This window comes from Strix uralensis, chromosome 3 (assembly GCF_047716275.1).
Source record: "Strix uralensis isolate ZFMK-TIS-50842 chromosome 3, bStrUra1, whole genome shotgun sequence".
Taxonomy (NCBI): domain Eukaryota; kingdom Metazoa; phylum Chordata; class Aves; order Strigiformes; family Strigidae; genus Strix; species Strix uralensis.
In genome coordinates, this window is record NC_133974.1 from 34,983,568 (window position 1) to 34,995,154 (window position 11,587).

An 11,587-nucleotide genomic window follows, 5' to 3' on the forward strand; every position below is an offset into this window, starting at 1 on the left:
AGAACAACACAAGAAAAGAAGGAAAGAAGAACTATAACAACAACAATGCAAATAAAAACGAACCTATAAAGCGAGTGATGCACAATGTTCACAACTCGGTACCACGTGCTCAGCTATCATCCCCCCCCACTGCCAGCCAGCTCCTCTAGTTATACACTGAGCATGATGTCAGCATGGTGTGGAATATCCCCTGGGCTAGTTCAGGTCACCTGTCTTGGCTGTGCCCCCTCCCAGCTCTCTTGTGAAAATTAACCCTATCCCAGTTGAACCCAGGACATTCTTCACCCCTTATTCTACACCATCTACATCATGCCCAGATCCTACACTTTCCAGTTATTTACCATCACTTTTCTCCTTTGTCCTTTGTGTGTGTGTGTGTGTGTGTATAGATATATATATATCTCTATACACACAGAGAGATATCATTGCCTTAGTTTATGGTCCCTCCCTCTAATGTGTCTGTTGAGTTCATTTAGTCCATGACTTCTGGGCTCCACCCATTGTCGCAGTCTTTCGGGGCAGGATAGATGGTGTGTGATGTCAGACTGGTATGTGCTGCATTCGGAGCTTTGGCTGCTGTATTTGGTGCAGCCTATACCCACGGTCTGTGGGTTGGAGATGTTGATCTTGATGAAGTTGCTAGGCACCGGTTGCTGAAGCCAGTTCAAGTTCCATCACTGCTGCACGTCGCTTGGTTTCATCAAAGTCCATCCTTCACTGATTTGGGTGATTCTTTGTAATACCATTTATATGGCACACAGCAACTGCGGTAGTGATGACGTACAGTGGCAGGGCTTTTTTTTTTTTTTTTCTTCAACTAACATTATACAATTTAATTCACTGACTATTCTCGCCCAAAATCAAATCCCCTTATGGTACATATTGAAATTCTCCAGCCTCCTGCATCACTCACCAAGTGCACCCAGGCCCTTGAGCCAGAACAATCCCACAAATGGGTTTAGCTTTGCCCAGGGCAGGACTAACACAGACTGTCTTCCCTAACATATTCTTCATGTGCCCTTCTACAGTATGTGGATGTCCTGACTGGGCAGGGCCAGCTCGATTGGCAGATGCCCTAGTGTTGACTAACCAGGTGACTTTTGCTAAACATGTATCCCAGTGTTTGAAGGTCCCACCCCCCATTGCTCTCAGTGTAGTTTTTAGCAGTCCATTGTATCGTTCAATTTTTCCAGAGGCTGGTGAATGACAGGGGATGAGATGTACCCACTCAATACCATGCTCTTTGGCCCAGGTCTGTAGGAGGTTGTTTCAGAAATTAGTCCCATTGTCTGACTCAATTCTTTATGGGGTGCCATGTCGCCATAAAACTTGTTTTTCAAGGCCCAGGATATTGTTCCAGGTGGTGGCATGGGGCACGGGATATGTTTCCAGCCATACGGTGGTTGCTTCCAGCATTGTAAGCATGTGGTGCTTGCCTTGGCGACTTTGTGGGAGTGTAATATAGTCAATCTGCCAGGGCTCCCCAGATTTATATTTCAGCCATCATCTTTCATTCCACAGAGGCTTTAAATGCTTTGCTTGATTGATTGCAGCACATGTTTCACATTCATGGATGACATGTGCAATAGTATCTATGGTCAAGTCCACCCCTCGATCCCGAGCCCATCTATATATAGCGCATCTCTTCCTTGATGGCCTAAGGTGTCATGGGCCCAGCAAGCTATAAATAATTCACTCTTATGTTGCCAGTCCAAATTCACCTGAGCTACTTCAACCTCAGCAGCCTGATCCACCTGCTGGTTGTTTTTAATGTTCTCCAGTGGCCCAACTCTTAGGGACGTGGGCATCTACATGACATACTTTTACAGCCAGCTTCTCTACCCAGGCAGCAATATCTTGCCACAATGCAGCAGCCCGGATGGGTTTGCCTCTGCACTGCCAGTTGCTCTGCTTCCACTGCTGCAACCGCCCCCCCAGGGCATTTGCCACCATCCATAAATAGGTAGAGAGATAGCACACTGGCCATTTTTCTCACTCAGCGATATCTAAAGCCAGCTGGATGGCTTTCACTTCCACAAACTGACTTGATTCACCTTCTCCAGCGGTTTCTGCAACTTGTATAGAACTCCATACAGCTGCCTTTCACCTCCAATGCCTTCCTACAACGCGACAGGACCCATCAGTGAACAAGGCATATTGCTTCTCATTTTCTGGCACTTTATTATACAATGAGGCCTCTTCAGCACGCATCACCTCCTCCTCTGGTGATATTCCAAAATCTTTGCCTTCTGGCCAGTCCATGATCGCTTCCAGAATTCCTGGGCAACTGGAGTTTCCTATGTGAGCCCACTGTCTGATCAGTGTGACCTGCTTATTCCACATGGCATCAGTTGTGTGATGAGGGGGCCTTCCCTTTGACCGTTCAGCCCAGCACCGACAGTCGGGGTGCCAGGAGGAGCTGTGATTCAGTATCAACCACTTCTGAACTCCTTCATATGCTGCCAATATCTCCTTTTCAGTTGGAGTATAGCGGGCCTCTGATCCTCTATGTCCCCAGCTCCAAAACCCCAGGAGTCGACCTTGGGTCTCCCCTGGCGTTTTCTGCCAGAGAATCCAGGTAGGGCCATTCTGCCCAGCTGGGGTGTAGAGCACATTTTTAACATCTTGTCCTGCCCCGACCAGCCCAAGGGCTTCTGCATGAACAATCTCACCTTTAATTTGTGGAAAGGCTTGTTGTTGCTCAGGGCCCCATTTGAAATAATTTTTCTTCTGAGTAGCTTGATAGAGAGGGCTTACAGTCAACTGTGGATATGCATTTTCCAAAACCCCACAACACCCAGGAAAGCTTGTGTTTCCTTTTTACTAGTTGGTGGAGACACAGCTGCTGTCTTGTTGATCACATCCATTGGGATCTGACAACACCTGTCTTGCCATTTTATTCCTAAAAACTGGATCTCCTGTACAGGTCTTTTGACTTTACTTCATTTTATGTCAAAACCAGCCTTCAGAAGGATTTGAACTATTTTCAGGAAGAGAGAGAGACAAAGATACCACCACCCGTGGATCCAGCAGCGTCCCATTGGTCCTCTTGATTCTTGGTGTCTTGGTGGTGGGGATCCCCCCCTAGCTCCTGATGGTACCATTTTTATACAGTCCAAGTCCCAAAGTCTCTGCCCGGTTCCAGGAAACATCATGCATATGCATGGTGGCCATGGTGTCACATGATGGTAGGTGTGGTCCGGTTCAGCGCAGTGTGTCCCAGGTGGTTGCAGAGAGACTATTCCGGGGGTCGCATCATGCAAGAGCCTCCTTAAAGTCAATGACCTAGCACCCTACACCTGCACAGTTAGTTGTTGACATGCCTAGTTCAAAACCACAGAACATATTGTTCAGTCCTGCCTCTGCAGGGCCGGAAACCAGTGTCTTGTTTGTTTGGTCCTACCTCCGCAGGGCCGGAAGCCAGTGTCTCGTTCTTGCTTGTGGTTTTCTCTGTACCAAGAAAAGTTTAAGACAAATGTCTGCACATCCATCTGCCACAGTCTCCATTAGATTTTCACAGTGGCCATATGGGACTGTTACAGGGTGAGCAAGTTTTGCTGATCACCCCTTGGCTCTCCAGTTGACAAATCAGCTTATGGATGGCAGTCAGAGAGTCCCGACAGGTGCGGTATTGCCACTGATGCATCGTTGTGGTAGCAGTTGGCACCTGCTGTTCTTCAACCTTCAGCAACCCCACAATAGAAGGGTCCTCCGAGAGACCAGGCAAGGTGGACAACTGTTCAATTTCCTCCTTCTCCAAGACCCACTGATAGCCTTTTGGGTCCTTGAAATACCCTCTCCTGAGACAGTCTGTGCCAAGGATGCACAGGACCTCTGGGCCAGTCACGATGGGGTGTTTATGCCACTCATTCCCAATCAGGCTCACTTCAGCTTCCAGTACAGTTAGCTGTTGGGATCCCCCTGTCACTACAGAACTACAGATGGGTTCTGCCCCTTTATAGCTTGATGTCATTAGGGTGCACTGTGCACCAGTGTCCACCAGAGCCTTATACTCTTGTGGATCTGACATGCAAGACCATCGAATCCATACCGTCCAATAAACCTGGTTGTCCCCCTCCTCCACCTGGCTGGAGGCAGGGCCCCTCTAATCCTGGTTATAGTATTTGTTCACCTTTTGTAAAGAAGAATCAGAAGTCCCTTCAAGAGGATCAGAAGTGAGATCAGCCCTTCTACTCTGTTTGGGGAACTGCCTGCTGGAAACTGGAGCGACATCTTTCCAGGATGTTCAAAATTCTCAAAACCTGTTGTAATTAGCCTGAAGGAGAGTATCCCCCCCATCTTCTCCATAGATTGGGTGCAATTACTAATAAATTCTGAGAAAGGGCGCCCAAAGTATGGGAATGACAACAATACTGCATACAAATACCATTTAACCTCGTGACCAGTGATGTAATCATATCGTAAGTTGACATTACCCAGTACAGCAAAATGGTAGTTTGGATCCCTCTCCCAGAGGTGATAAACATCACCACAAGTAATACGTAGGCTATGTAAGGATTTACATAACCCCACCATGTGAATAAATGAACCAACATTGTGATCAGCAATGATGTGAATAACAAATCTGTCTTAACACACTCTGGTGAGATTTTTGCCGTTATCTGAACCCTCTGGCCCCACGCTGGGTGCCAAAAAGGACTGTTGTGGTTTAGGCCCAGCCGGCCACAAAGCACCATGCAGCCACCGGCGCACTCCTCCCTGTGGTGGGATGGGGAGGAGAATTGGGAGAAAAAGTAAAAGTAAAACCTCATGGCTTGACGTAAGGACAGTTTAATAGAACACAAGAAGAGAAGAACTATAACAACAACAATGCAAATAAAAAAATGAATCTATAAAGCGAGTGAAGCACAATGCACTTGCTCACCACTAAGTACTATGCGCTCAGCCCCTCCCCCAACCGCAATCCCCCCCCAGTCCCGACCAGCTCCTCTAGTTATATCTTGAGTGTGACAGGCTAGTTCTGGTCGCCTGTCTTGGCTATGCCCTCTCCCAGCTCTGTTGGGAAAATTAACCCTATCCTAGCTGAACCCAGGACAGTCACACAAATGCATATTGGCACAATAACATTACTGCGTTGCAGCACATTAGAAAATGCTTGCTTCCTGCCCAAAGTCCAGTGAAAAGACTTAATTTCCACAGCAATTCTGAAGACTCAGCAAAGACGGGTTACTTCAGAAACTTCATATTGGTTTGATACCATATTCTCTCTCTGCTTGCTGTTGCTGGTGATTGTCCTCTGCAAAAAGTCTTCATCCACCCAGTTGATCTGGAGAGGTTCTGGTTTATGTCAAAGCCACTCCAGTGACTTTTTTTTTCTTCTGAAAGCAAGAGTGTATTTTGGATATTCTGCAATGGATCCTCAATTTAAATAAAATTATAATTTTTCACTTTACCCATGCATTGATGCCTTTATATTTGGAATCATAAAAACTACCTGTGGGAAATTAACTACTGCAAATTCTTCTATACATTCCTAGTACACCTTGAAGATATTTTGCAGGTAACATCTACATTTGGATAGGGAAGATAAATATTACTTAAAACATCCTAGTTCTTTTAAAAGTTAGGGCTAAGCAGCATGAAGTATGCAGTTTTCTCTTAGTGTTCTTGATTTTGTTCTGGTTTTTTGTAGTATCAGACTACTGAGGAGATGTTTAAGGTGCTGTTTTTAAATATACAAATCTAAAACCACTATTAGTTATTGTAAACAATGTTCTTAATAGCTCTTCTGAAATATTGGGAACCCATTGTTCAATTCATCGTTTATTTGTCTTAAAAGGAAATCACTGCTCGCTTTATCTTCCAGGCTGAGCAAGTTGTATTTGGGAATAAAAAAGTGTGGCAGCTGAGATTTTTGCAGGCAATGCAGAAAATATCCCAGATATTTCTGAAAGCAGTGATCCAGGTCTCCCACATGCCAGTCTGTGTCATTTGGCCACATGACACATGAGTGGAAAAAAGCAGTTTTGACATGGTATGAACAGAACTTCTCCAGTTCTTTTGGATATTCCATTTTAAGTTGCTCTACAAGATACTTCAGAAGCTTAAGACAACTTTTCCTGTTAAATAAATAAGAATTTATTAGGTACCTTCTACATAGTTCTAAAATATGTATTTTAGATATGTTAATCCACATTATTCATGAAAGCCATAAAAATGTTCTTAAAGATAACATTTGCAATAATGTTTTGAATAAAATCTGAAAATAACTGCAGTAAATTCCAGCAATGAAAGATGTCTACTTTAAACAATAGTTTTTGTGCATGCACCACTTCCACTGGTAGTCACAACAAGAGGAATACGAAGTGTTGGTCAGCAGCTGCTTACACAGTACACTCTCCAAGCTGCAGCTGATACCAGTATAGCATTGACCCTGGAGCACTGCTAAGATTAAAGCTGTCTTTTTGGCTTGGATTTACACTGAAGGAAACGCCACTACCTTCCTGTGGCATGCCGCAAGGGGAAGAGGTATATGTAGTGTAATACACCGCTAGGTAGGGGCATGGTATGTCTGATGTCATAAAGCAAAGAAAAAGAATTATGCATTAGTTCTCTTGTGTCAGTAGTCATTAGTTCTTTTGAGTCAGTACAAGATGTAATTAAGTAAACTAAGAAGTTGGTTTGCCATTAAGGAGGTTCCGTAACTCATGTGGATTTTGTTCTTTCTTGAAGAAATGTGAAAAACAGTTTTTGCTGGAGTAAAAAATCCCATTTATTGATCCTGATCCCATTCAGCAGTTCTTTTCTCACCATTGTTTTAGAAATTGCCTTGGTGTGTAATTTTGCTCCCAAAAAGCTGAGTCATCAGACTTTTAAGCTGGTTCTAAACAGGACTGAGTTTGGGAAAGATTATTTAAGAAGTCGCATCTTTTTGCTTTCTAAGGCAAGTCTGGAGTGTAAACCTGCAAGGTAATTTGTTTCTACCTCTCGCTGTGTAAATGCAAGACAAGCGCTCAGTGAGTACGTGCAGTGTTGTACTGCTATAGAACAATGATGCCTAAAAGCCTTATTCTTGTTCCCTATTACAAGTAATTAGTCTTAGATCAACTTCTTAAATGTTAAACTGAAACAGTGCTAAACAGTACTAGCCTGGCTCACACAGGCTTAAAGTAAAATTTACATACGAAATACCAACCTACAGCACTTTGGTCCATCAGATTCACAACACGTCTTTGACCTGCCGTGGTTGTTCATCATGGCCTTCTCAATATGCGAGAAGGAGAGTCGCCACGTGTTTCCTAAAGTTGAGTACAAGATTGTTAAATCGTTACACAGCACGAAGTACCGGTGTCTGTAACTAGAAAAAAGAGACACTTTATAATTGACTTAAGTATCAGCAATTTCTTTGCACTTAAAAAAATCTTAATTCACTGACTGCATTAATTCCTCTCTGATTCCCCAGCTGCTCCACAATTAGAATCTTACTAATTTAATTGTTTGGATGCTTTAACTATATTCTTAAGGATGCTTGGATTTACTTTAAGCTTAATTCTGGACTTTCCTTCATTTGTTGATCATGATTTAGGGAATTGCACTACTCATAGAAATCTACTACCTTTTCAATTTCTATGCTGTATTATTAGCCTTACTGCGTAACCATTCTGGTTTTGAATAACAAAATCTTCACCATTGGTTTCAATTTCTCTGTGCAAGTAGTTTGTCTCAAGTAAGGTGACTGTTCTAAAGCATTTCTTTTTGTTCTTCTGGTAACATTTCTGAAAACAAATATTAACATATCTCAACCCCATTTTTAAAACACCAGCAATCAACAACTTATGTAAGTTCCTTACATAAATTAGACTGTTTCCCTCACCTGTTTGGTTCAGTTACTCTTTACATTTCATTTTCAGAGTGAGAGATAGCCCAGTAGAGCAGTAACGGTTGATTTGGCATTATTAAGATGGGCGTACTAATTAAAAGATTGCCTGAACTCTTTTTGCTGAAATCGTCAGTTCTCATAATGCAGTAACGAGTTGGGATGTTTCTGCAAACCAATGTAGGCTAGGTGTGACAGTGGTCTGGATTAAAAAAAGTACGTTGCAGCCATACCAGAGTTCAATGAGAAATAATATATCTTGCTAGAAAAGTACAGAGTTTATATCCTGCAAAAGCATATAACCGCTATATGCAGTCCCACTTACAGGGACGTTCCCTGCCTTTTTAGATATCTCCCTTTAATTAAAGGAGTGCATGTTGCTGTTAAATACAGCTCTAGCACAAGAAAGGTCCCATATCCATGTGTCTGACAGTAGATTTAATATAATGCGCTTAGGAATGGTCAGTGTACGGCCTGGCAGAGCAGTTTTGTCTTTAGATTTCAGTGCAGGACAAGCAGTGTCACAAATCTGATGTTTTAAAGAAGGATTTCAGTTGTCTTTGACCTGGATATATCCAGGATAAGATAAAGATCTGTACCTCGAAGGCAGGTTACTGAACAGAATCTGGATACCCTTTTTATCGCACTTGTAAGTGATCAAGTTGTAGAGAAGATATTTTGTAACTTAGATTTATTGTCTGTATTTGAGGTACCTTTTAGAACCTTTTCGTTTTTGTTTTGTTTGGCTACTAAATAAAGTGATTTATTTCTGAACTCTCCCCTGACTTTTCTTCCCAGCCACTGTTCAATTTTGAGGCCATCCTGTGTGCTGGGAGGCCAGCTCTGCTGAACTTCCAAAGTCAAGATGATGTCCACTGATATTTCTGCTGGAGGATTTTTGATCAGAAGAGTTATTGCAGGGCTTCCAGCCTTTTTCCTTTTCACAGACACTTCCACATCTAGTAAGAAAGACGACATTTATTTTTATATATTAGAAACTTTTTTTTAAAGAATGTTAAGGTTTTTACTTAAGAGAATTTACAATCGATCAAGAGAAATACCTGGGTTCCACCACTGGCTCTTTATCCTACAGGATATGTATTTTAAATAAAACGTTAAGACGACCTGTTGAGGAGTTCTACAAAATAAAGAACACTCTTCTGGAATTGCTGTGTTTGCTTGATTTACTATGTCTACAGAATCAGAAATACAGCAATATTTTCCAGTGAACTGCTTCACTTTGAAAACACTGAGACTGAAGAGATTTGGCCACACTGTTTCTGAAGGGTTATCTTCAGAAGATATCTAAAAGGTGATATGTTTTCTATACAGAGTGATTATAAAATATTAGATAATGTATAAAAGCAAGCTCTTCCTTCTGCTACCAGTTCAGCAAATGGCTCTTTGTCCACAGCAGATAGATTCAAAATATGTAGGTCATATAGGAAGTACCAAGCATGTGACAGAACCCTCCGTTATTTTCATATGGAAAGAGGACTGCGCAGTGGAGCAGTAGGTTAATCACATGATATGATTAGCTGTGATGTATTGGTAGTGATTCTTAGCACAAGAACAAAATTGAGATACCAGGGACAGGAGGGGTTACAGTTGTAGAGACAGCTGACTGGCAGGAAAAGCACATTAATAACAGGGCAATCCATACCTGCAGTGTAACTATTTTTAACACTCCTAGGTGAAGCTCGTTCTCTCAGTACTTACTTTTAATGTTTTTTACTTCTCGCTTAATAATTTCTCTTAGTGCTTGAAGCATTTTAAAGGCTGATAATTTTTTATCTTCATCTAAGAACTTCAACAAATACTTTTCTTTTGGATTTCTTTTGAATGTTAGATAGTAATAGGCTCCAGTGTCATCACATTCATCCAGCTGAAGTCTTGCAACAGGCATTACAAGCATGATGTCAAACTCATTTGGTTCAGATATCTGCAAAGTACAAGAATTCAACAGTCAATGTACAACTTAGGTTCTACTCTCTTTACGCTTTTATACCAGTTGTGGTTTTACCTACAACTGCCTTGGTGTACTTCTCATGTCTGGTGTGTAATTAGAGCTTATTTCTGTCGATTTGTATTACAAGATTACTGTGCATTCAAGTGGAGAAGAGCAATTTACTGATAGCAGTTAATTTCCCAGCTTTCCAACTTATTAATTTTTAAGAGCGTTTTAAGATTCTTAGGCTGTTCTGAGTAAGGCATAATGCTGATCTTAGTCATCCTTTTGCACACAGGAATCAGCTGTGAGGAAAACAAAATGCATTGCTGTGCCTGAACCTGGTTTAAAAAAAAAAAATGCATCCCCATTATTTGACTTAGCTTTCCCGATTGAAAAAAAGGTACTGCCATTTCTCCTGCTTTTGGAAAAAATTATAAACTAAAGATTGGCACAGGGCCTTTCTGGCAGTGCTATACCCTACTCGTCCCCCGGCTACACTGGGCTTCCCTGCGTACTGTGCAAGGGCAGGGGCTTGCTGCGGCTTGAAAGCGAGTCCCGTTCAGGCGGCGCCTCTTACTAAACGCACGAACGTCCTTCATTAAGTAAGCGATGTTATAGTTAATTGTTGTTAATTAACGTAGTAATCCTTAAAGTCCTTCCTCGCCGGGAAGCGCCTGCAGCTCACTCGCTGCTGTTCCCGGGCGGCAGCAGTGGCGCGACGCCGGCCCGTGCCCGCCGCTTGCCGGGGCCCACCGGACGCCGCCCCCGGAACCAACGCGGGGCCCGGCCCGGCCGTCGGACCCGCGGGAGCGGCGCTGCCGGCAGCCCCGCACCCACCTTGACGTGCTCGTAGTAGCTGCCGGCGCCCAGCCGCTCGATGGAGCTGAAGCTGCCGTCCTGGCTTCGGATGGCCTGGATCAGGTGCGAGACCACCTGGTTCACCCGCCCCGACGCGTCGGACACGTCCTGGCGGCCCAGGCTGAGCCGCGACAGCACCTCACGCAGGCGCAGGGCCAGTGGGGTGCCGGCCGCCCCGTCGGGCGCCGCCGCTCGCCTCCGCGCCGCGGGGGCTCTGCCGCCCGGCGCCCTGCTCTGAGGGGTGGGGGGCGCCTCTCCGCCGCCTGCTGCCGCGCCCGCCGGCAGCCTCCCGACGGCGGAGGTTTGCCGCGCCGGGCGGCCGCGCCGGGCGGTGGCTCTGTCCCTCTGCGGCGCCTGGAGGGTCGCGGCGCCGCCGGGGCGGTCGTCTGCGGCGGTGGCTCCGTCCCTCTGCGGTGTCTGGAGGGTCGCGGCGCCGCCGGGGCGGTCGTCTGCGCCGGGGCGCCGCGGGGAGCTGCGCGCTGCGCCCCTGCCCGCGCCCCGGCCCCACGAAGCCGGGGGCCGCGCTCCCCGCTTGCCCCGCTCCCCTCTGCCGCCGGCGCCGTCCATGGACTCCGCTCCCGGAGGACAGTGAGTGCGGCCCCGCGGGACGGGCGTTCCCGCCTCTCCTCTCGGTCAAGTTCCTCTTCCAGGCAGCGCACCTCCGCCGCGGAAACGAAACCCTCGCCGAGGGGGCGGCTCTGCTCAACAGCCCGGGCGCGGGAAAGCTCCGACAGCGGCGGCTGGGCTGGGCTACCGCACCCCGACGGCGCGCGCGCCCGCCATCCCCCAATGCTCTGGGAGTGTTTTCCCGCGCCCGGGCGGCCCCGCCTGCCCACGGGGCGAAGGGCACGCGAGCACCGACCGCCCCCCCTCGGCCTCACCAGCCGCTCGCCGCCGCCGCAGCGTCGGGTGGCCACGGAGGGGCGCGCGGCTGCCGTCCG

The 11,587-nt window shown here is 45.9% G+C and overlaps 1 protein-coding gene across 1 annotated transcript; it reads right to left on the reverse strand.

The window, feature by feature from the left end:
- Window positions 1-4,775: 4,775 nt before the first annotated feature.
- Window positions 4,776-11,495, reverse strand: CGAS (cyclic GMP-AMP synthase). Its single transcript, XM_074861880.1, has 5 exons — window positions 10,626-11,495; window positions 9,557-9,779; window positions 8,551-8,796; window positions 7,157-7,259; window positions 4,776-6,080 (listed from the first exon to the last, which is right to left on the reverse strand). Exons 1-5 carry the CDS (start codon window positions 11,211-11,213, stop codon window positions 5,738-5,740), a joined length of 1,503 nt encoding a protein of 500 aa, XP_074717981.1. The 5' UTR covers window positions 11,214-11,495; the 3' UTR covers window positions 4,776-5,737.
- Between the last annotated feature and the right edge of the window lie 92 nt (window positions 11,496-11,587).

Excerpts from the sequence above, each read along its gene's own strand:
- CGAS (XM_074861880.1), bottom strand. The coding sequence starts at position 11,213 with ATGGACGGCGCCGGCGGCAGAGGGGAGCGGGGCAAGCGGGGAGCGCGG. Across the intron at positions 9,780-10,625 it reads GCTACTACGAGCACGTCAAG|ATATCTGAACCAAATGAGTT; the intron begins GTGGGTGCGGGG and ends TGTACTTTGCAG. Across the intron at positions 8,797-9,556 it reads AGAAGTAAAAAACATTAAAA|ATGTGGAAGTGTCTGTGAAA; the intron begins GTAAGTACTGAG and ends CTTTCTTACTAG.